At 41.2% G+C, this 26,550-nt stretch overlaps 1 protein-coding gene across 1 annotated transcript; it reads left to right on the forward strand.

Annotated features, from left to right (window-relative positions):
- The first annotated feature begins 3,298 nt into the window (after positions 1 to 3,298).
- On the forward strand, positions 3,299 to 17,508 carry atp6ap1la (ATPase H+ transporting accessory protein 1 like a). Its single transcript, XM_064958401.1, has 7 exons — positions 3,299 to 3,378; positions 7,132 to 7,172; positions 8,969 to 9,057; positions 9,663 to 9,904; positions 10,180 to 10,230; positions 10,492 to 10,735; positions 16,223 to 17,508. The coding sequence occupies exons 1-7, from the start codon at positions 3,299 to 3,301 to the stop codon at positions 16,484 to 16,486; spliced, it is 1,011 nt and encodes a 336-aa protein (XP_064814473.1). The 3' UTR covers positions 16,487 to 17,508.
- The last annotated feature ends 9,042 nt before the right edge of the window (positions 17,509 to 26,550 follow it).

Genomic DNA, 26,550 nt, shown 5'->3' on the forward strand with positions numbered 1-26,550 from the left:
CCATCTCAATTGGGTTGAGGTTGGGTGATTGTGGAGGCCAGGTCATCTGATGCAGCACTCCATCACTCTCCTTCTTGATCAAATAGCTCTTACACAGCCTGGAGGTGTGTTGGGTAATTGTCCTGTTGAAAAGCAAATCATAGTCCCACTAAGCGCAAACCTGGTGGGATGGCGTATTGCTTCAGAATTCTTTGGTAGCCATGCTGGTTAAGTGTGCCTTGAATTCTAAAGAAACCATAGATGGTGTCACCAGCAATGCACCACCACACCATCACACCTACTCTGTGTCTCACGGCGGTTGGAAACAAAAATCTAAAATTTGGACTCATCAGACCAACGGACGCCAAAGCAAGTCTCTTCTTCTTATTGGTGTCCTTTAGTAGTGGTTTCTCTGCAGAAATTATACTATGAAGGCCTGATTCATGCAGTCTCATCTGAACAGTTGATATTGAGATGTGTCTGTTACTTGAACTCTGTGAAGCATTTATTTAGGCTGCAATTTCTGAGGCTCATAGCTCTAATGAACTTATCCTCTGTCGCAGAGGTAACTCTGGGTCTTCCTTTCCTGTGGCGGTCCTCATGAGAGCCAGTTTCATCATTGCGCTTGATGGTTTTTGCGACTGCACTTGAAGAAACTTTCAAAGTTCTTGAAATTTTCTGGATTGACCCACCTTCATGTCTTAAAGTAATGATGGACTGTCGTTTCTCTTTGCTTATTTGAGCTGGTCTTGCCATAATATGGACTTGGTCTTTTACCAAATAGGGCTATCTTCTGTATAGCACCCCTACCTTGTCACAACACAACTGTTTGTTTCAAACGCATTAAGAAATAAATAAATTCCACAAATTCACTTTTAACAAGGCACACATGTTAATTGGTTGGCTTAGATAATGCCAAGAGTGTGCAAAGTTGTCATCAAGGCAAAGGGATGACTACTTTGAAGAATCTCAAATCTCAAATATATTTTGATTTGTTTAACACTTTTTTGGTTACTACATGATTCCATATTATTATTATTATTAGATTATTATTAGATTATTATTACATATTATTACATATTATTATTATGTTATTTCACAGTTTTGATGTCTTCACTATTATTCTACAATGCAGAAAAAGTAAAGATAAAGATAAACCCTTGAATGAGTAGGTGTGTCCAAACTTTTGACTGGTACTGTACATTTGTATTAAAGCAATCAAAAGTAGTACCGGTAGCCTATTTGGTACCATATTTCTAGCATGCAATGACTCCATCAAGTTTGTGACTCTACAAACTTGTTGGATGCATTTGCAGTTTGTTTAGGTTGTGTTTCAGATTATTTTGTGCCCAATGGAAATTAATGGTAAATAATGTCATTCTGAGTCACTTTTATTGTAAATAAAAATATAATGTCTATATACAATTATACATTAATTTGGATGCTACCATGATTATGGGTCATCATTCATGAATCTTGACAAATGATAAGTGAGTTACAGAGGCACAAATAATTTGTCCAAATACATTTGGTTCCCTAAAATGGGGGGACTATATACAAAAAGTGGTGTAATTTCTAAACGGTACCCGATATGGATGGAAATACCCTCAAATGTAAGGTGACAGTTTGCACTTTAACCTTTACAGTCATTGTATAATTTGAAAGTGCTGGAGTACAGAGTGAAAACAACAACAACATGTGTCATTGATCAAATAATTTTGGACTGCACTGTATGTCAGGAATCCAATGGGATGATTTGAGGTAGGCAGCGGTCAGCGGTCTAACAGTACTGCGCTTTCGTCCCTTTCCTCGCCCCAACCTGGGCGTGAATCAGAGACTCTACACACATCGACAACAGTCGCCCCCACAACCAATCGCCCCCACAAAAACCGCGGCCCTTGCAGAGCAGCCTAATTCCCCGCTTTATTGACTACGTTTCGATCGAAACGGATCTTCTTCGTCAGGTCAAACAGACTGTGCTCACACCCCAAAATATACACATTTCACCTTACATGGCCGTTAAGCACATGATGCATGGTTGGTGTGGAAACAATTCAATTTACGTTTGCGCATAGTCAATCATAATTAATCACAGAGCTACATATGGTCATAAAGGATTACGCACATACAAATGTGTCCAAGTTCAAACCTAGGTACAATATGCTACAATAAAAAAGTTTAAAACAAGGAAAACCTAGGTACAATATGCTACAATAAAAAAGTTTAAAAAAAAACAAACATAGGCTATCAATGGACTGATTCATATTGTAATCATCTAAATAGTAATAAAAATAGAGCCAAAACATCATAATATAATAGCAAATGCTCATGATATAATAGTTTTTATTTTAAATTAAGGGGTGGTAACACCAGTCAGTTGTTATAATAAAATTAGTTATAGGGGGTTGAAATACAGTGCCTGCTGCTGCAACTGGTGTGAAATGGTTGGCTCGTTAGCGGTGCGCGCCAGTGGCGTGTACATCGGTGACGTCACACTCCAAAACCTCGAAGTAACTGTTTCATTTGGTCTGGTTGCTGAGGAGCGTCAACAGTGTGCGGGCCTGCCTGTTCTTTACAAGCATATTGTACAATCTCATCATTCATGGGTTACTGATGTACAGACAGAAGGGCGGACGAGTGGAGGAGACAGAACGGATTCCTCTATTGTCAGACAGCTATATTCCATTGATGAAAATGAGGATGTAATTCCAGTGGTTTAACATGCCTTTTGTCATACTGCTTTATTAACCCATGATCTTATGAATCGGACGCAGAGATATTTTGCTTCTGAATTAGTTATCTGATTTATTTGACCCTTATTCTACCAGGTAAATTGACTGAGAACACGTTCTCATTTACAGCAACGACCTGGGGAGTTACAGAGTTTAGGAGGGGGGGGGGATGAATGAGCCAATTGGAAGCTGGGGATGATTAGGTGGCCATGATGCTATGAGGGCTAGATAACTGGTTTATCCTTCACATTAATTCCAATAGAGATAGCATTGTATCTAGGTCATTTAATCATGGGTGTGCCTTCCCTATCGAACAAAAATCCCGGCAAGCATACTGACCTTGAGCATAAAAGTATCGGTGTATTTATGAATCAGTTTTGTTGAGGACAGCTCATGGGCTTTGTGCGCGTGTGTTCTGAGTGGGTGTGACCGTGACACATGATTACCCCTCCCTCTAGATGCCTATTGGCTGCTGCCCGTGTCCATCATTAGGTTCAGGCTTCGGCTCTTATGGAAGAACGTTATGAAGCAGTCATCATCTTTGGCAGTCTCACCTGGCCGGCTCCATGGCAAAACAAGACTTATTTATGTATTTAAATGTATTTTCTGTCGTTTTTCTGCAGCTCTCTTTGTCCTTTGATCAAGTGTCTGCGGTTGTGGAAAAAAGGTAGGTGTGAAAGGAGCTATTTCAACTCTAGGCTGGAGTCAGGCAGGGCGATGGATGGATGCTGTGCAGACGGAGGGGAGAACGAAGGTCTTTTATAGTGTGATGGAGACCGTGAGAATGAGGAGAAAGATACAGTTTTAGAATGCGTTTGTGAATCTGTAAAAAGCATGATCTCGTATCATCTGTAACCATTGTGATAGTGATTTCCCTCTTGTACATTTACTGCACTGTTACTGTAGGGTACGATACTGTAGTGTGCACATCTGCAATCCAAATGTAGCTACTAGGGCTCTGTCAGTGAAATACAAGAGACAATCCATGGGTGTTGCACTGAAGGCATCAGCTAGCAGGGCAAATCCATATATGCACTACAAAAAAATAGGCAGGGGTGAATGCTGCTACATCAGAGATGAGATGGAGTCAAATTATGTTAGCTGTATACTGCAGAGACAGCTTTCCTCTGAGAATTACACTATTTGAGTACAGCTCCGTATGATGCTAGATGGAGGAATTATCTTCTATTTTATTCTACGCTATTCACCTCAATATGTCTGGCACGGCTGCCACCCAAATAATAAAAATGTAATAACGATAATCACATAAAACACGTTAGTTATTTCTGTAACGCAGAAACGTTATTTTCTTTAGCTTTACAGTTGAATATATTGAATAGAATATGTTAACTATGACGAAAAGGGTACAGATTGTTGTAGTAAATTAATGTATTTGGTTGTAGTATTCCATTGAACAGCAATTCATTGATTTTGGTTCTAGTGATTGACAATGGAATTATTGCAGTTCGTTTTAAGAACATGGATATAATATCCCATGAATTGTATTTTGTATAACTTTAATGAATGCATTATTCTGGGGGAGCCGGATCCACCATATTTTGACTGAAATATGACATAGCAGATTGCCCGGTAAATCCTGGTGCCTTGAATACCCCCACCTTCTGAACCCTGCTGACTTCTTAATCATCCTGTTTTGGCATGTGGCATTTTGTCATAACCCTGATACTTGCCCCAGCTGCTGCTGCCTAGACTCCTGCAGCCTCCAGTCAACCTTTCTTGAATAGACAGCACAGGGGCTTTATATCTAAATATAAGATCAGATATTAAGCTAAAATGTTAGGCAGTATTGTACACGTACTGTTTATATATTTCTTAATATCATATTTGATTGATATTTCAATTCAGATGCCTGTAAACATGCCCTGAATACAAAGCAGCAGCTTATAATGCTCCCTGTAGGGTAGTTATGTGATATTGTGATATTTAAGTAAGATATGTGAAGGGGTGTTGTATATGGCCAATATACCACGGCTAAGGGGTGTTCTTGTGCACGCCGAAACGCGGAGTGCCTGGATACAGCCTTTAGCAGTGGTATATTGGCCACATACCACAAACCCTGCAATGCCTTATTGCTATTATAAACTGGTTACCAATGTAATTAGAGCAGTGAAAATACATGTTTTGTCATACCCGTGGTATATGGTCTGATATACCAGGGCAGTCAGCCAACCAGCATTCAGGGCTTGAACCACCCAGTTTATAATATGATGAAAACATAGAATACAGTGAACAAAGTCACCTGATGATCAAAGGGGTAAGGATCATTCCAAATGCAATAATCCTGAAACATAATCAATAAAACACATTTTCAGGCTCATTTCACTTGTCAATGTGTCTTTTGTGCATTTAGGAACAAACTATACATGGACAATACTGCTAAACATGTTTGATCTTTAACTGAAAAGATCAACTCCCACACCCCCGACCTGTTTACCAAAGCAATTATTCTCCGCCCTGTCTCCCAACACCTTGGGCTCATCTATTAGGGAACATTTAACTTCATAAAAAACCCTAATGTAATTGGCAACAAATTGCCTCAAGAGCATTGGTGGCAACATGTAGGGCAGTACAGGCTTTAGTCTGAACACAGGACGAAGTCTAAAAGCAGCCCCTCTTATCTTTAAACTTACCCTCACAGAATATATGACATGCCTGGCATTGTGAGGTGAGTGAGAGAGATGATCAGTGGATCATTTTTATTATGTCATGGCTGGACCACAACATGCTATGTTGCAGCCAGTCAATGACAGCAGCAGGGTAGAGTACAGAGTGGATTTGTAAGCTGATGTGTAGGGTGGGGTGGGGACAGAGGTAGGAGAGGATTTCTCTATCCCCTGTAGATCATCACAATCGGTTCAGTCGTTTGAATGAAAGCTACATTTTTGCTTAGGTTAGTGGTTTTGATGAGGCCGTGTAGGTCTGTGTAGCAAATTCAGGTTGACATTTGTGTTCAGATAAATGATTACTCAGTGTTTTGTCACTTTTTATTATGTAACAATGGCATCTGCTGGTGAACAAGAAGACAGAGCACTCACTCCTCATCAACTCCCAAATGTATTGTTACATCACTGAACCAGGCCAACAGAGATACAGCCACAGATGGGCTTTCAATAACAAATGTCAGATAATTACACTTTTACACTGAGGTACACTGAATATGATCTATTCCTGTTATAGATAACATAGTATTACAGTAGTATATGCCTCTCTACAATAGTATTAAACAAATCGCCACACACAATGCAGTGCCTTACTGCAGGGTCAAACCTTATGCCCTCATGCTTTATGAAGTGATCAATGAATCAGATAAGGAATTCTGATTCATGCAGAATATTTGTGTTCAATGTAATATAAATACTATTTAGCAGACACTTTTATCTAAAGCGACGTACAGTCACGCTTGCATACATTTTACTTACTGGTGGTCCTGGGAATCAAACACACTAACACACTGCGGTTGCAAGCGCCAGGCTCTGCATTGGATTATGACTGGGTAAACTATAGATGAGAACTACCCACTGCTCTAATAGACTCGTAATGGTCCAATGGAGAATTCTACTCGACACCCGAAGACGAAAGCTGTAGAAAATGTGCTTTGAACAATTACATTGCTGAAATTTGCATTGATATAAAAGTACAGAGACTCATTTTTTACAGACTACAGGCTAGTGCTAAAATTACACTGCTAATGTTTGTCAGTCAGGGTTAGAGTCAACTCCATTTAAATTCAGGAAGTTAACTGAAATCCCATTCAAATGAAGAACATTGGAATTTCAGCTTACTTCCTGAGGACTCCAACACTGCTGCCTGCCAGTCCAGGTTGCTTCCTCAGATCTGATGTGCAGACAGTCTACGCTAACCCCCCTTAGCCCTAATAAGGATACCATGGTCTGGCTGCTAGCTCCCCTGATTCCCAGCAAGGACACCACGGTCTGGGAAGACTTGTTGGTAAATTACCTTTTATTTTGTAAAGAAATTCTGAAAGAGATTGGTGTGGTTTTTTCCACTATCTGATCATGGCATGGGGTTGTTCAAACACAGGCATGTATTTGTTTAAAATCTATCAGTTGATGGTTTAATTTCAGAGAGACAAAAAAAAATCACGTTTTATTTGCAAAATGCTATATATCCGCCTCACTCACAGAGAAATAAGTAGTACTGCTAGGTTTTAAATGTAACAAATAACTACATTCTAAAAAAAGAACTGTACAAATTATACATTTGTGACATTAATATTAAATATTTTTTTATTTTAATGATGTTATGTTCAATCTACCATTGTCTCTACATCTACAGTCCCAGTAATACTATAAGGGATATTTACGTTGATGTTCACTGTCCAGTACCTTATAGGCTACTTCTATATAATCTGAAATCATTTATTTTTGTATGTTTACAGTTTAGCGGGGCCCACATCCCAAGATATCAGGGTTCAAAACAGTGAGTTATTTTCCCTTATTGTCAAGTGATTATGTAAATGTTTTGAATCATTTTTTTTTTATGGTATGTGTATAAAAAATACACTATAATTCACTGGTAACACTTCACCTTATGTTGTTAATTTACCTGTGTAATAGTGACACTGGTGTAGTAGTGACACATTGTTAATATTCATTTGATAATTGCTTTATAAGTTCTAAATACACAGCTGAAAAAAATAAAGGGAACACTTGTAACTCCAAGTCAATCACACTCCTGTGAAATCAAACTGTCCACTTAGGAAGCAACACTGATTGACAATACATTTCACATGCTGTTGTGCAAATGGAATAGACAACAGGTGGAAATTATAGGCAATTAGCAAGACACTGCAGGTGGTAACCACAGACCACTTCTCAGTTCCTATGCTTACTGGCTGATGTTTTGGTCACTTTTGAATGCTGGCGGTGCTTTCACTCTAGTGGTAGCATGAGACGGAGTCTACAACCCACACAAGTGGCTCAGGTAGTGCAGCTCATCCAGGATGGCACATCAATGCGAGCTGTGGCAAGAAGGTTTGCTGTATCTGTCAGCGTAGTGTCCAGAGCATGGAGGCGCTACCAGGAGACAGGCCAGTACATCAGGAGATGTGGAGGAGGCCGTAGGAGGGCAACACCTAGCAGCAGGACCGCTACCTCTGCCTTTGTGCAAGGATGAGCAGGAGGAGCACTGCCAGAGCCCTGCAAAATGACCTCCAACAGGCCACAAATGTGCATGTGTCTGCTCAAACGGTCAGAAACAGACTCTATGAGGGTGCTACGAGGGCCCTATGTCCACAGGTGGGGGTTGTGCTTACAGCCCAACACCGTGCAGGAAGTTTGGCATTTGCCAGAGAACACCAAGATTGGCAAATTCGCCACTGGCGCCCTGTGCTCTTCACAGATGAAAGCAGGTTCACACTGAGCACATGTGACAGACGTAACAGAGTCTGGAGACACCGTGGAGAACGTTCTGCTGCCTGCAACATCCTCCAGCATGACCAGTTTGGCGGTGGGTCAGTCATGGTGTTGGGTGGCATTTCTTTGGGGGGCCTCCATGTGCTCGCCAGAGGTAGCCTAACTGCCATTAGGTACCGAGATGAGATCCTCAGACCCCTTGTGAGACCATATGCTGGTGCGGTTGGCCCTGGGTTCCTCCTAATGCAAGACAATACTAGACCTCATGTGGCTGGAGTGTGTCAGCAGTTCCTGCAAGAGGAATGCATTGATGCTATGGACTGGCCCCCCGTTCCCCAGACCTGAATCCAATTGAGCACATCTGGGACATCATGTCTCGCTCCATCCACCAACGCCATGTTGCACCACAGATTGTCCAGGAGTTGGCGGATGCTTTAGTCCAGGTCTGGGAGGAGATCCCTCAGGAGACCATCCTCCACCTCATCAGGAGCGTGCCCAGGCGTTGTAGGGAGGTCAAACAGGCACGTGGAGGCCACACACACTACTGAGCCTCATTTTGACTTGTTTTAAGGACATTACATTACAAATTACATTACAAAGTAGGATCAGCCTGTAGTGTGGTTTTCCACTTTAATTTTGAGTGTCACTCCAAATCCAGACCTCCATGGGTTGATAAATTTGATTTCCATTTATAATTTTTGTGTGATTTTGTTGTCAGCACATTCAACTATGTAAAGAAAAAGTATTTAATAAGAATATTTTATTCATTCAGATCTAGGATGTGTTATTTTAGTGTTCCCTTTATTTTTTTGAGCAGTGTATTTTATTTACTAACATTTCTCTCTTTCTCCTTGTATACAGATGGGTTGGCTGCCCAGAGCCACAGTGCTGCTTCCGATGGGGAGAGTTCTTCGCTTATAGCGGAGGACCCTCTCAGGAGAGTCCTGCAGGTCCCAATTATTATCTTTCCTTCCCGAAGTGTGTACTTGTTCACTTCACTTCACTGATTTGAAAGGAAATTACTAGTACAAAAATATGGTGGAAACTCCCACTAGCCAATGCCTCCACCAGATTTGCAGAACATAGTGAATGAGTGCACACTTCAGAGAAGGGAGATATAGACTACTGTGTGTGTGATTAGACACTAGAGACTGACGTTTCTAGGAATCCAATATGGCATTGTTCATGAAAAAATCTTTTATTCCCAGTTGTCTGAAACTAATCCCAGACAGAAGGTTTAGTCTCAGTGAGATAAACCATTGGATTTAATTTCAACAACAAATTATAACTAGATTGGATTATTCCTAACAACAACACCTTTACACAAAGTCTTATTGATCAATGAACGCCCACTGTAGCCCCCACAATGAGATGAAAAAGCAATCTGTAATAGTTTTTCAGATTACTGTTGTTTGTCAATCAGTGAGCCACCATCTTATCTCTTTCTACCTCTCTTTCTCCCTTTATTCTTTTCTCTGTCTTCCCCTCTGTCTCTTCTGCTCTCACTCTCCCTCTTTCACCCCTTCCTTTTTCATCCTCTCATTCCCACCATCAGCCTTATGAGTGGCAGCTGGACTCCCCACACAGAACCAAACGGAGGCTACTGCAGACATCCAGCATTCTTCCTTACTCTCCTCTGAGCGTGGTTTACAACAGCAAAACATGTATCCTGTTTAGGGCCAGGAAGCTTGCCATCAGGTTCAGGAACAGCACCTTAGTGGATCTCACAGAGAAGGCCTTCGGCCCCGATGCACCAGTGGACACCAAAGGCTCTATGTGCAGCAAAGACAAAGCTACGTATGTCTGCTTTGCGGCTGTAGATATTCCTCCTGCACTTCCCGATACATTACTCTTCCTCGCTATCCTCCATTTTTGAAGGATTAAGTAATGACAGAGAACTCTGGAAGAAGAATCATCACTAAATTATCAGAGGGAATTATTGTAATGTTTGTTTACGTGTCAATTAATCCTTTAAGGGATGGGTTGCCAACTGGCAATTTGACACAAAAAATACAATTTCATTAATTGATTAATTAATTCGACAGTACTATTGAACCTTATTTTTCCACCAGGCTTGTACTACGTTTCGGAGATGTGGAGGACTTGAGAGGACTTGCAATTAGGTTTGTCTCTTCATTCATTTTTATAGCCAGTGCTAGGCTATAAGGACCATTTTACAAATAATAGATAGGCCCACGGTTTTCCTGGTCAGGTCACATGTCGGTAAATAAAAACACTTGGTCTGAAGTATATTGTGCGGGGTCCATTTTGGTTGTGATATTTATTTATTGTACTGTACACTGACTGTAAGTCTCTCTTGATAAGAGCATCTGCTAAATTACTCAAATGTAATTGTGTAATCAATGTATGCACTGTTCCAACAGACTACAAATGTCCAACACATTCTATGAGTCGGCAGGGCAGAACTGGTTCACTCTGGACAGCGTACACATCCACTACAACTGGACCCATGAGGCAACGTTCAACGCCACCGATGTTTACGCTCCTAGTACCCACTCCTACCACTGTCAGCACGTCAGCAGTCTGCAGAAGTACGACACGCTGCTCGTACCCAGCTCCATCACAGACAACTCTGCAAACTGGCACATCACCTTCACAGACTTCCAGGTTGGCATGCATTGTTTTTACGGAGAGGCATCGTTTTATGGCAGGAGGGCGAGGCACGTTTTAATAGGGGAGCATGTTCTGAGGGTTCTGTTGGAACCCGGCAGCTACTCCTGATGAATTATGATGGATAACTGGATAACTTGTATTGTTTCTTAAAGCCTTTTGGTAAAATAATAATGAAAGATCTGTAAACAGAACTGCAACTTGAGTGTGGCTTTATTCAACTGGCCATAACACAGGGCAGTTCCTAGTTATACCTCTAGATGGCACTATTTTTTTATACCATAACAATACCTTGTTATTTATTGTATTGTTTTTTTTATTGTGTTTGTGTATGAACCCAGAAAGATTCATGTTTGGTTTTTTAAAGAGTTACATGATATAGAAAAATCCACAAGATTTAAAAAGTATATCATATCCTTTATATGCTGCGCTGAGACAACCATAAATTATCAGCATTGTCATCATACTGCAGGCCCACCACAGACAACCCTCACGGACTCTTATTTTTAACCCATGTCCTCACTCGAGGCATAGACCCAATGGTTCTAGACAATCTTGTACCTATACCAATTCAAACCAATCCCATGGTATTTTCAAACAAGGGGTTACCTACTGATCATAGCATGCTTGTATTAGACTCCATCTGACCTGAAATCCGGCAGCTGCGGTCTAGGATTAGTTCATGTAAATTCCAGAACTTTGATTTCAAAGATGTATTTTATTTTAATTCTGGCTTCTCAATCCAATGTGGACATTCTGGTAATTTCTGAAATAATTCTGAGCAGGACTCTGATGTGTCTCTATCTGGTTCTAATGATTACAGATGGGACAGAGCAGGAAGAGGTGGGGGTGTTGCCATATTGACCATTCAAATGTTTTTGTAACTCTTGCTACATCTGTCCCTAGGCATTTTGATTGTGTTGTTCTTAATGTGGGCCTAAGTCATAATGACCAGCTGAAACTAGTAGGAGTGTATCGCCCCTCTCGGGTTCTTCATGTTCTCTTAACAATTTATCTGAATTGCTATCTAAGTATGGTAAATATGAACTATTCATTTTGGGAGATTCTAATATTGTCAGATACGCTAAAAGATATTTGCTCTGAGCTAAACCTGTCTCAGCAGATAACTGAGCCTACACAGCCCAATCCTAAAGCTGTCTCAGTTGATAACTGAGCCTACACTGCCCAATCCTAAACATCCATCGAAATCTACCCTGATTGATCTTATTTGGACGAATACTCCAGATAAACATGTTGATAGTGGGGTTTTCTCACTGGATTTTAGTGACCGTTGGCCAGTTGTCTGTGTCAGAGATATGAGAATGCATAAATCTAAGCCTCGTGTCATCACTAAGAGGACCTTTAAAAAAGCTTTTTATTTTTATTTTTTACATAATCTTTATTTTAGTGACTTTGATTGTATCTCAGCTATCCCTTAACCTGATTTAGCTATAAGCTTTTTTTGCAAATGTCTTTAATACTATTGTAGATAATCATGCTCCTTCAAAACTATGACAGTAAAGGTAGATCGAATGCCTGGTTCACTCCTGAATTATCCAAAGTCATCCACAAGAAAAATGTTGCCTGGGTCAAGGCCAGGAACACAGGCTTAGGCCGAGATTGGCAATATTTTAGTCAACTGAGGAATCAATGTGGAAGACTAATCAGAAAGGCTAAATCGGATTATTATGTAACCACTCTACGATTGTAAAGGGAATTCTGGCTAAATTCTCGAACACTGTCATATCTCTAAAGGGTTGCACTTCCTACTCTCTGCCCCATCCATTCTGGTCCCATTACGGACAAAAATGCCATCATTGATGCATTTAATTGCCATTTTATTTCAGCGGGCTATCTTTTTCAAAGAGCGTCTAACCCTACTATATCTAAGAGTGGGCTTAATGCTGATTCTGACATTGTGCAGATTAACTCAGAAAATGGTAGTCAAGTTATTGCATTTCGGCAATTCACAGAAAAATGCATCCTTGATTCCATACTTCAAATCAAATCAAATTTTATTGGTCACAAACACATGGTTAGCAGATGTTATTGTGAGTGTAGCAAATTAATTATGCTTCTAGATCCGACAGTGCAGCAGTATCTAACTGGTAATATCTAAAATTCCACAACAAAACCTAATATCTAACAAATTCCACCACAAAACCAATACACACAATCTAGTAAAGGAATGGGATGAGAATATATAAGTATAAAATATATGGAAGAGCAGTGACAGAGTGGCTAAGATGCAATAGATAGTAAAGAATAGATAGTGAAGGATACAGTATACATAATATACATATGCGAGATATGTAAACATTCTTAAAGTGACATTATTAATGTGACTAGTGTTCCATTTATTAAAGTGGCCAATGACATCAAGTCTGTAGGTAGGCAGCCGCCTCTCTGTGCTCGTGGTGGCTGTTTAACAATCTGATGGCCTTGAGATAGAAGCTGTTTTTCAATCTCTCTGTCCCAGCTTTGATGCACCTGTACTGACCTCGCCTTCTGGATGGAAGTGCGGTGAACAGGCAGTGGCTCGGGTGGTTATTGTCCTTGATGATCTTTTTTGCCTTCCTGTGACATCGGGTGTTGTAGGTGTCCTGGAGGGCAGGTAGTTTGTCCCCGGTGATGCGTTGTGATACAGCCCGACAGGATGCTCTCAATTGTGCACATGTAAAAGTTGGTGAGGGTTTTCAGGGACAAGCAACATTTTTTCAGCCTCCTGAGGTTGAAGAGGCACTGTTTTGCCTTCTTCACCACACTGTCTGTGTGTGTGGACCATTTCAGTTTGTCGGTGATATGTACACAGAGGAACTTAAAACTTCCACCTTCTCCACTGCTGTCCTGTCGATGTGCATAGGGGGGTGTTCCCTTTACTGTTTCCTGAAGTCCACGATCATCTCTTTTGTTTTGCTGACAATGAGTGAGAGGTTATTTTCCTGACACCACACTCCAAGGGCCCTCACCTCCTCCCTGTAGGCTGTCTCGTCGTTGTTGGTAGTCAAGCCTACCACTGTTGTGTCGTCTGCAAACTTGATGATTGAGTTGGAGGCATGCATGGCCACGCAGTTGTGGGTGAACAGGGAGTACAGGAGAGGGCTGAGAACACACCCTTGTGGGGCCCCAGTGTTGAGGATCAGTGGAGTGGAGAAGTTGTTTCCTACCTTCACCACCTGGGGGCGACCCGTCTGGAAGTCCAGGACCCAGTTGCACGGGGCGGGGTCGAGACCCAGGGTCTCAAGCTTAATGATGAGTTTGGAGGGTGTTGAATGTGTAGTCAATGAACAGCATTCATACATATATATTCCTCTTGTCCAGATGGGATAGGGCAGTGTGCAGTGTGATGGCGACTGCATCATCTGTGAACCTATTGGGGCAGTAAGCAAATTGAAGTGGGTCTAGAGTGACAGGTAGGGTGGAGGTGATATGGTCCTTGACTAGTCTCTCAAAGCACTTCATAATGACAGAAGTGAGTGCTACGCGGCAATAGTCATTTAGTTCAGTTACCTTGGTTTTTTGGGAACAGGAACAATGGTGGCCATCTTGAAGCATGTGGGGACAGCATACTGGGATAGGGATTGATTGAATATGTCCGTAAACACACCAGCCAGCTGGTCTGCGCTCTGAGGACGCGGCTGGGGATGCCGTCTGGGCCGGCAGCCTTGCGAGGGTTAACATGTTTAAATGTTTTACTCACGTCGGCCATGAGAAGGAGAGCCCACAGTCTTTGGTAGTGGACCTTGTCGGTGGCACTGTCCTCAAATAAGTTGTATAATTTGTCTGGAAGCAAGACGTCGATGTCCGCGACGGGACTGGTTTTCTTTTTGTAGTCCGTGATTGTCTGTAGACTCTGCCACATACGTCTCATGTTTGAGCCATTGAATTGCGACTCCACATGGTCTCTATACTGAAACTTTGATTGCGTTACAGAGGACATAACTACACTGTAGTTCGGCCATATGTTCAGTCACCTTGTCATGATTAAATCCGGTGGTACGTGCTTTCAGTTTTGCACGAATGCTGCCATTAATCCACAGTTTCTGGTTAGGGAAGGCTTTATAAACTCGCTCACCGAGTCAGTGTATACGTCAATGTTATTATCTGAGGTTACCTGAAACATATCGCAGTCCACGTGATTGAAGCAATCTTGAAGCGTGGAATCCGATTGGTCAAACCAACGTTGGATAAACCTAAGCATGGGTGCTTCCTGTTTTAGTTTCTGCCTTTAGGGGAGCAACAAGATGGAGTCATGGTCAGATTTGTCTAAAGGATTTCTTGCTATAGATACAAAGAAATCCACAGGGGCTGACCAAATGGAACTGGATCTGCTCAAGTGAGCTGCCCCCCTCATTGCTGGTTCAGTAACCTATATCTTAAATCTAACATTGTTATCAGGAAAAATTCAAAAAGTATGGAAAACAGTGCCGCCACTCCATAAGGGCAGAGATGATAGTGATCTTGATAATTATCATCCAATCTCCAGGCCTCCATGTCCGTCTAAGATTCTCAAATCTTTGGTAAAAAAGCAACTTCACTATTTTTTATCTGAGCATGGTATTATGAATATAAATCAATCTGGGTTTAGGCCAGGGAATAGCACTGTCACCACATTAGTAGTTAATGATATTGTCAGTATTTTAGATGCTAAAATTAATTGTGCTGCCTTGTTTGTGGATCTTTCAAAAGCGTTTGATACTGTTGATCATGCTATTTTATTGAACAAGTTGTCCTCGATTGGCCTGGGCTCTGACTCCTGCTCGTGGTTTCATGATTATCTTAGTGACAGAACTCAGGCCATCGTGATTAATGAGGTTAAGTCTGAATTTCTTAAGGTGATCCACATGAGTCGATACTAGGCTTTGCTCTTTTCGCTATTTATATAAATAAATAATAATAATATAATAATATAAATAATTGATCAATCTGTTAAAATGTTTAAATTTAATCAATATGCAGGGGATAATATTAAAATAATTTCCTCTACTGCTGACCTGGATGTGACAAGGCTATAGTCCGATTTTGCAGCTGTACAGGAAGCCCTTACTGATATAAAACTCGTGCTTAAATACATGTTTTCAAATTCACGTAAGATTGGCTCATTGGATGGTTCTATAATCGAATGAGTCCCCTTGATCACAGGAGACTGCATTCTTTACCAAAAGGTTGGCTGAACCTTTTTGAAGTCATGTAGATCACATCATTACACTCTTGTTTCCAAAGCCCTGCTGCACAAGCTTCCAACTTACCGAACTTCACTGTTTAGATGCACACTTCCTTGCACCCGGTTCCAAAAAAAAAAAAAAAAATCTCAAATATATTTTGGTTGGATGCCTTGATGATATGTTACATACAGCATGTTTTTTAAGGACCAACAAGTTGTCTGCTTCTGATTTGCAATACTGATTTCGTTACAGCCCTACTTTGTTGCATCGTTTACTTTTACTCAAACATCTCACCTTTATATTTCTCTTTGCTCGACAGATACAATCGTTCAATGTGCTGTCCAACAAGTTTGGCTCAGCCAGTGATTGCGCTACGTTCTTCACCCCAGCTATCCTCATGGGTCTGATCACCTCTCTAATCCTTCTCCTGGTCCTGGCCTACGCGCTGCACATGGTGGTGCACCTCAAACACATCGACACCTACGAAGAACACAAGACCACCGTCTACTTCCCCCGCAGCACAGAACCTGCAGAATGCACCGGCGCCACCAGCTCCACTGCCACTGAGAAAAACAGCTTGTAGGACTCAGTTTCCCAGGATCCACCTCAATCTCCACCACTAGGAGTATACTGTAAACTGTTTCTGTAGGTGTCAGATAGTGACTATGCAGGGCCTCTGACTGAATCCTCTGATGGCTGGCAGACCGACTAAACTCAATAGATAAAGCATCCTCCCATACTGAAGGGACAGAAAGACATGGTGATAGTCTGAACCTTATATGGTTGTCCACTTTTGCATCACTGGGCTCAGGCAGTGGTTTTTCAAGCCAGATAGATCTAATCATTTGTGGCTCAGCATCATCTGGTGGATTTGGATACAGCTTTGGAGGTGATCCGGAGACATTGACCAGTTATCGGGCATTGCCAAGCAAAAACTAACCAATTATGTACTCGAATGAGAACAAAAGTATTTGAGTTCCTTGTCAGTACTATAAATGCTGGTATATATGCACACACACCACACTGGATAAAGAAGTTTCATTTTAATAACAAAACCATACCCTAAAGGGTACATACCTTAGAGGCAATGCAGTATACACTTGTGTAATTAATTAATCAATGTGTTACATTCTGGTGTTTCAGACCTGTGTTTAAGAACATGTGTTATTGCGTGCTTGTGAAAATAACTATGTACATTTTGGGCCATTATCCACAAAGCATCTCAGAGTAGAAAATTCTAAGAATAGAGACATTTTACTCCTACTCTTATTGGTAAAAATAAAAGATATGCATGAATCCTCTAGTCATTAGTCCCACCTAGTTGACAGAAATTTAGGTGACCTCATGAGCTGTCCTAACCAGTTTAGAGTTACCAGCAGGTGTCTTAATAGAAAAGGGTAGCGAGTCAGTGGTTCCTGCGCCACATGGAATTGCTTTTGAGTTGTTATAATCACAATGGGTTATTCCCCATCATTTGCAGCAACGTCAATGTCTTTCCTTCACACCATCTCAAAATGTTGTGATTACCAGCTGAGAAACTTTGAGTCGATTTTACTTCTGGCTATATGATCAATCCATAAAATAATGTTTTGATATTTATATACGATCAACCCATAAATAATCTAGACCTACATGCAACAGTATCTCTTGCTTACTTGACAATGACTTCACAAGGCCAATGTCACGTTCGTCATAACGAGGAGACCAAGGCGCAGCGTGATAAGAACAAATCAAAATTAAATTTATTTATATAGCCCTTCGTACATCAGCTGATATCTCAAAGTGCTGTACAGAAACCCAGCCTAAAACCCCAAACAGCAAGCAATGCAGGTGTAGAAGCACGGTGGTTAGGAAAAACTCCCTAGAAAGGCCAAAACCTAGGAAGAAACCTAGAGAGGAACCAGGCTATGTGGGGTGGCCAGTCCGCTTCTGGCTGTGCCGGGTAGAGATTATAACAGAACATGGCCAAGATGTTCAAATGTTCATAAATGACCAGCATGGTCGAACACATTCTTCTTTAATGAAAGAGAAACACTGAACAAAGTATGCAAAATGTGTTAGTTTTCTGGTGAAAGAGAGGACCAAAATGCAGCGTGGTGATCTTGATACATCTTTAATGAAGATGAAAAATGAACAATACACAAGAAAAACCGAAACAGCCCTATCTGGTGCAACACAGAGACAGGAACAATCACCCACGAAACAATATGGCTGCCTAAATATGGTTCCCAATCAGAGACAACGATCAACACCTGCATCTGATTGAGAACCACTCTAGGCAACCATAGACTTACCTAGACTACTTCACTAAACCACAATCCCATAACCTACAAAAAACCCCTAGACAAAATATCACATAAATACCCATGTCACACCCTGGCCTGACCAAAAGAACACAAAATACTAAGGGTGTGACAAAATGAATGTGAACCTATAAGACACGAGTGCTGACAGGCAACTACACAGACAGTAACCCACAAAATACCCAAGGAATAGGGCTACCTAAATATGGTCCCCAATCAGAGACAATGATCAACAGCTTCCTCTGATTGGGAACCAATCTAGGCAACCATAGACAAACACCTAGACATACAAAAACTACACATACCACCCTCGTCACACCCTGACCTAACCAAATAAAGAAAACAAAGATGACTAAGGTCAGGGCGTGACAGTAGTACCCCCCCCCCCCCAAAGGTGCAGACTCCCGGCTGCAAACCTAAACCTATATGGGAGGGTCTGGGTGGGCATCTAACCCTGGTGGTGGTGGCTCTGGTTCTGGACTCCGCCCACCTTCCTAACACCGAGTCCGCTCTTGTAGCCCTGACCCATGGATCATCGTCAGATCCTTTGGACTGCGGATCCTCGCCGTAGGCCCTGGGACCCTCGCTGCGTGGATCAACGGCGGATGTTCTCGACTGGGGACCGTCGCCGGAGACCACGGACCGTCGTTGGAGACCCCGAACCGTCGCCGGAGACCCTGGACAGCCGAGGCGCACTGTAGGCCTGGTGCGTGGTGCCGGCACTGGTGGTACGTTGCTGGGGACACGCACCTCAGGGCGAGTGCGAGGAGCAGGAACAGGGCGTACTGGGCTCCGGAGGCGCACAGGATGCCTGGTGCCGGCACTGGTAGTACCGGGTTGGGGACACGCACCTCAGGGCGAGTGTGGAGAGAAGGAACAGGGCATACTGGACCCTGGAGGCACACTGGAGGAAGAGTTTCGAAGAGTAGGAACCGAACACACCAGGTTGTGAAGGTACACTGGAGACCTGGTGTGTATGGCCGGAATCAATTGTTGGAACTTTAACACGTTTCAGGATGAGTATGACAGGTGGCATCGGGCAGTTAACACGCTCCTCAGGGCGAATGCCGTACATACTACGCCAAACCAACAGCTCGCTCTCTTCACTCTCCTCCAACTTCATCAACAACTCCTCGAATGTCTCAAATCTCCCCCGTTCACTCTCGTCCAATCTGTCCAATAACTCCTCGGCAATCTCAACCTCACCCCTCAAATTCGCCGACTGCACCATGTGCCCCCCAAATGTTCTTGGGGTTTCTGTGGCCTACCTCCGACGTTTTTTGCTGTCCTCTCTTACTTCGCTGTTCCTCTTGCGCAGTTTCCACCTGCCTCCATGGTAGGCGATCCTCTCCTGCCAAAATCTCCTCCCACGTCCAGGATCCTTTACCGTCCAGCATTTCATCCCAGGTCCATTTTTCCACAAAGCTCCGTTCCTCCTTTCATGCTGCTTGGTCCTGGTATGGTGGGTTATTCTGTCACATTCATCATAACGTGGAGACCAAGGCGCAGCGTGATAAGAATACATTCTTCTTTAATGAAACACTGAACAAAGTATACAAAACGACTGTGAAGCTGTAAGACACAAGTGCTGCCAGGCAACTACACATAGACAATAACCCACAAAATACCCAAGGAATATGGCTACTTAAATATGGTCCCCAATCAGAGACAACAATAAACAGCTGCCTCTGATTGGGAACCAATCTTGGCAACCATAGACATATAAACACCTAGATATACAAAAACCCATAGACATACAAAACCCCATAGACAGTACAAAAACGACACATACCACCCTCGTCACACCCTGACCTAACCAAAATAATAAAGAAAACAAAGATAACTAAGGTCAGGGCGTGACAGCCTATTTCACATGATATGCCTAAATTCCACAAAGCACTAGGCTAAAAATGTACTTTCATCTTGATTATCTACATCATGTTATTTCATGTTATACCTTTGGAGCACATTGTTAAAAAAGTATGGCTAAATTGGGCATGCCTGTAAATTGGCAATTGAAGGCATCTTTATTTTATTTATTTATTTATTTATTTTATTTAACCTTTATTTAACCAGGAAGGGCTCATTGAGATTTAAAATCTGTTTTTCAAGAGTGTCCTGGCCAAGATAGGCAGCACCAAGTCATTACAAAAATGACAGACAAACAACATGAACAACTACAAGTAATCTAGTAAAAACCAGAGAAATTACAAGAGTATAACAAAATCAAAAACAGCAAATTAAAAACATTGACAGGTCAGGGAATCAGTCTCAAGATCATTCATCAGTGAATTAAAAATACCAATCGGGACAAGTTTTTCCAGTTTAATAAAAGTATTTTGTAAGGCATTCCAAGACGATGGCGCAGAGTACATAAAAGCCCTTTTACCAAATTCAGTTCGGACATTTGGAACAGTTAGCAGGATAAAGTCCAGCAAACGAAGAGAGTACCCACCACATTTCTAAACAATAAAAATTCCCAAATAAAAAGGTAGTAAACCCAAAATGGCTTTGTATACCAGTGCCGGAGCCTACGAGTGACTAGAAAAGGCCAGCCAACCCTGGTATACAAAGTGCAGTGGGGCATAAGGGTTTTGTAGTTTAAAATAAATCTCAAAGTGCCATGGTAAAGGGTGTCAATTGATCTCAAACACTGAGCGGAAGCATTCATATACAAAATATCCCCATAGTCAAGTAAAGGCATAAATGTAGCTGATACTAGCCTCCATCTGGCTTCAAAAGAAAAACAGGCCTTGTTCCTAAAATAAAATCCCATTTCCAGCTTCAATTGTTTTGTAAGTTGTGGAATATGCAATTTAAAAGAGAGGATGTCATCAATTAAAATTCCAATATATTTATATGAGGTTACAACCTCAATCTCCTTGCCCTGACAGGTAGTAATAGGTGAAAGGTTCAGAGGTCTATTTCTTGCTTTAGAAAACACCATTAGTTTAGTTGTGTCAGTATTGAGGATAAGCTTCAATTTACACAAGGTATGTTGAACAGTATAAAAAGCAGTTAGCAAGTTCTGGAAATCTTTTGTAAGAGACGAGGCACAACAGTAAATAACAGTATCGTCAGCATAAAAATGAAGTTGTGCATTTTGGACATTTTTGTCTAAATCATTTATATAAATAGTGAAAAAGAGAGGACCTAGTACAGAGCCTTGGGGCACACCATTAAAGACAGACAATTTAACATGTGAATAATTCAAGACAGTTCAGAAGAAAATCATGGATTATCCCGCCCTTTAACCCTGAACCTGCGGAATGGGGCATGTTTGTTTACTATTTGGAAAAAACATCATGAAATAATTTCTAGGCAGTTTCCACATCAGGGATAAGCTCAATCTTACTCCAGTCAAAATAAAACAAATCATTAAAGAAAGCCTGCTCATTAAAACAAATTTAAAACAAATTTCTATTACGAATAAAACGTGGGTTTGTCTTAGGAACCTTAGTATTTCTAACAGCAACAACAGCACAATGGTCACCTTAAATCATTACAAAAAACTGTGGCTTCTCTTTTTTAAGAGACCTACTGCAAGTGAATTCTACAAGTGAGTTTCCAAACAATACAAAACAGTCATTTAAAACCATTAGACTTTGGTAGTGACACAAATTCGTACTGTTCACATAATGCCACAAATACATCGGCACTTGGACGAGTGGACAGAGTGAAAAATAGGTTTTATGTAGCTACCAGTTTGTACACCAGATATGTGATGACTTCGTTTCCATACTGGGCAGTACAGGAAAGCAATACACAAAAAGACATTGTAGATTTTTCAACCAAAATGTTCTTGGCAATACATTCTTCGTTCTCGATTCAGTGAGAAAAAAAACAGTGTTAGAAAATGTCAGTGTCCAGTTGCAGGTGGTTCAACAAAAACCAGGTAGCACTGTGTGGCGCACTGTCATCAACCAAGAACAGCTTACTTACAGGGCTTTACAATAACATCCAGAATGGAAACATGGTTATCACTTATCTGTCATACAAACAGATGGATAGGGCTTTATGTCTTTGATTATGTTCGATCAAAAGACCTTTCGAACATTGTCTGCATCATTATCGGCAAGTGACTTGATGCGTTAGTTACAGTGCCAAAACGATTTAGAGTTGTTAAACGGGAGTGAAGCGTGTTGATATAACAATAATTTAGTCAAAATTCAGCTTTTAAAAACCATCAGAATTGGTCAAAATAAATAAATATGAATGATAACATATTAGGCAAGAATAAAGAGTAGGCTAAGTGATCATGTCGGGCGAAAATTATGATTAGTTTTTCACTGTGGTTGTCTGAAGCGTGCTATAGAGTTCATAGCTGGTGTGATTACCAGCTGAGATAAACTTTTATGAGTTGATTTTACTCCTGGCTCAGAGTTTGTCTGAGCAGTCTTAACATCATCCTAAACCTACTCTGAGTTGGGAGTTTTTCTTGTCTAAAAACAGGTTTTAACAGGATTCCTAGGACCTTTTCTGAGATGCTTTGTGCATATGGCCCCTGGTTTTGTACATTTTCAAGTGTGTTTTCTTCTTACAGGTGGGCCTTCAGTAGTTTTCCAGTTAAAACACTATATAGGCAACCAGACCTGGGTTCAAATACTATTTAAAATATCAAACATTACTTTCACATACATTTGAAGTAAGTATTCAGAAATATTTTATTTGAAAAAGTAGTAGTTGAATATAGTGAATGTATTTGGAAATACACTTGGAAAGTATTTGAAAATACTCAAATACACTGACTCATACACTCCCATGCATTTAACCCAGGTATTTGAAAATAGTGTTCAAAATACGTATTTGAAAATACTCTCAAACATAATTTAAAATACTCAAAAGTATTTGTTTTGGGCTGTGTATTTGAAAATACCAGATACTCAAATGCACATGTATTTGAACCCAAGTCTGTAGTCAACATTGAACTATTTTAAAAATCAATAAATTGAATCAATTGGCAGAACCACATCAACAATGTATTGTTGTTTAGTGATATGCAGCATGCCCGTGGCTAGAAAATAAATTTGCATACAACAGTAGCTTACTCTGATGGATAGAATTGTGCAATTTGTCTTGGAAATTATCATTATGTACCTTTCATTGATCTGTAGGCTATATGTTTGGAAAATTAAATCCAAGTTGGCTCAACTGTGTTTATTGCGCTCTATGAAACTAAAAGATTAATGTGGAAGTTTAAGATAATTCAGATATTAATACATGTTGTTTAATTCATGTAAAACAGGGATGGGTTGTAGAGATTTGAAGAACAATGAATGTAAGAAACTTTACTCAGCTAGCACATTTGGTTCATTGGAAGTTGTGGGAGTGCATGATTTTGGTTTTCCATTGGTTCTGGGAACGTAGCCATAAGTTTCCTGACCGTTAAAATTTAATGTTTTTTAAACAAATGTAGCCTGTTCTGGGAACAGAATGCAGGGAGGTTCTGAGAAATATTTTGTTTGGTTCCCTAAATTTTTTCCTGGGAGGTTTTATTAACAATCTGAGAACAAAAATTATAGGTTATTCGAAGGTACGTAGGCATTTTTCTATTGAACTTTTAATAACACTGCTAGCTTAGTTTGTGTTAACTGTTTTGAATTCAAAGCACAGATAGGACACATGGAAAATAGGCAAAAAATGATCAAATGTTTTTATTGTGGCATTCGAAGGAACATCTTATACTTCCAGATTACTTCCACATTACTCTTCAAGTTTCGTAGATTGCAATTGACACATTTGAGCCAACTGCCATCCACCTCCTTCAAAGAGTGGGCTTGCCAAACTGCATTGCAGATGTGTTGGTAACTGTGAGTTAGCTGGTGAAAGCACCTGTCTTGTATACAGGAGACCCTGGGTATGAATCCCAGCAGTACCTGAGCTTATAACTGTTATCCCAATGACCTATATGTTACTTAGGGAACATCCTCCTGAATGCACAGGACGTACTTCGAACACCCGATAAGGTCAACATCCCCGTCATTGGCAAAAGAAAGATACGCAGGTACAGAGGACACAGAGCGGGGTGCCTCATAAGGATCTGCAGAAGGCGAGTGGAAAAGCTGCCGTTACCGTCAATATCACTTGCCAACGCACAATCAATGGACAATAAATTAGACTAGGTACGATCACAAATATCCTACCAACGGGACATCAAAAACTGTAACATCTTATGTTTCATGGAATCGTGGCTGAACGATGACATGGATATTCAGCTAGCAGGATATCCGTTGCACCGGCTAGATAGAACAGCACACTCCAGTAAGGCAAGGGGGGGGTGGTCTGTACATATTTGTAAACAACATCTGGTACACGAAATCTAAGGAAGTCTCTAGATTTTGCTCGCCTCAACTTGAGGGCAAGTTGGTTTGGATGATATCTATGAGGGTGCCCGTGTTTAAGGCTTTGAGGAGGTGCCTGGTAGGTTCATTGATAATTTGTGTGAGATTGAGGGCATCAAGTTTAGATTGTAGGATGGCTGGGGTGTTAAGCATGTTCCAGTTTAGGTTGCCTAGCAGCACGAGCTCTGAAGATAGGGGGGCAATCGGTTCACATATGGTGTCCAGAGCACAGCTGGGGGCAGAGGGTGGTCTATAGCAGACTGCAACGGTGAGAGACTTGTTTTTAGAGAGGTGGATTTTTAAAAGTAGAAGTTCAAATTGTTTGGGTACAGACCTGGATAGTAGGACAGAACTCTGCAGGCTATCTTTGCAGTAGATTGCAACACCGCCCCCTTTGGCAGTTCTATCTTGTCTGAAAAGGTTGTAGTTTGGAATTACAATTTCAGAATTTTTGGTAGTCTTCCTAAGCCAGGATTCAGACACAGCTAGAACATCCGGGTTGGCAGAGTGTGCTAAAGCAGTGAATAGAACAAACTTAGGGAGGAGGCTTCTAATGTTAACATGCATGAAACCAAGGCTATTACGGTTACAGAAGTCGTCAAAAGAGAGTGCCTGGGGAATAGGAGTGGAGCTAGGCACTGCAGGGCCTGGATTCACCTCTACATCGCCAGAGGAACAGAGGAGGAGTAGAATAAGGGTGCGGCTGAAAGCAATAAGAATTGGACGTCTAGAACGTCTGGAACAGAGAGTAAATGAAGGTTACTGGGGCGATAAAATAGCATCAAGGTATAATGTACAGACAAAGTTATGGTAGGATGTGAATACAGTGGAGGTAAACCTAGGTATTGAGTGACGAAGAGAGAGATATTGTCTCTAGAAACATCATTGAAACCAGGAGATGTCATTGCATGTGTGGGTGGTGGAACTAATAGGTTGGATAAGGTATGGTGAGCAGGACTAGAGGCTCTACAGTGAAATAAGCCAATAAACACTAACCAGAACAGCAATGGACAAGGCATATTGACATTAAGGAGAGGGATGCTTAGTCGAGTGATCAAAAGGGTCCGGAGAGAGGAGAGGTTGGTTGGGGGTCACGGCGATTTAGACAGCTAGCCAGGCCATCGGTAGCAAGCTGGCATAGGACGGACGTCTGTTATTAGCCAGCTCTTGCGTTCAGTCAGTAGATTTGTGGGGTTCCGTGTGGTAGAGGGTATTAATCCAAATCACACAACAACAACAAAAATAAAAACAATAGATATAGCTAGAGGGCCAAGAAGAAGACAAAATATATAACAATAACAATAAAAATAAATAACTAAATTGTCCGATTGTCTATTCAGATGGGTGGGGCTCCGAGTAGGCAGCAAAACGGGTCCGGATAGGTGACAGGAGCCCAGGAGTGATTGATGGAACTCCTCAGCTGGCGAGGTCCGGAACAACTGATGTTTGCTCCGGAATCGACGAAAGCTTTAACTAGCTTCGGATTAGCTTCTGGATTAGCTTCTGGCTAGTTTCTGGCAAGCTTCTGACCTAGCTTGTGATTAGCTTCTGGATTAGCTCCTGGCTAGTTTCTGGCTAGATTCTTGGAATTTCTGCCAAGCTTCTTGGAGGAGTACAGATTTGAGGTAAATACTTTTTTATAAATATAAATTGGTGAGGCGGGTTGCAGGAGAGTGTTTTGAGGATGAGTTGATGGAAAATGTAAAAAAAAAAATGTATGAAAAAAGTTTTAAAATATATATATATATATACGGGACAAGACAAGACGAGGACAAAAGACGTCTGAACTGCCATGCCATCTTGGTAATAATGACGTAGACACGTTATCCATTGCGCCACTGGCCACACGTCAAAACTGAAGTCAGGTCACAGCTAGACCAGTGTACACAGTCATTGCGTCTGTCAACAACAAGGTTCCTTGGTTTTCTGTTTCAGATGCATATCTTAATTTGATCCTCCTGTTGTTGCATGAATTTTACTGCAGAGCAAGAAATGCAAACTTG

This window comes from Oncorhynchus masou, chromosome 5 (assembly GCF_036934945.1).
Source record: "Oncorhynchus masou masou isolate Uvic2021 chromosome 5, UVic_Omas_1.1, whole genome shotgun sequence".
NCBI classification, from domain to species: Eukaryota; Metazoa; Chordata; class Actinopteri; order Salmoniformes; family Salmonidae; genus Oncorhynchus; species Oncorhynchus masou.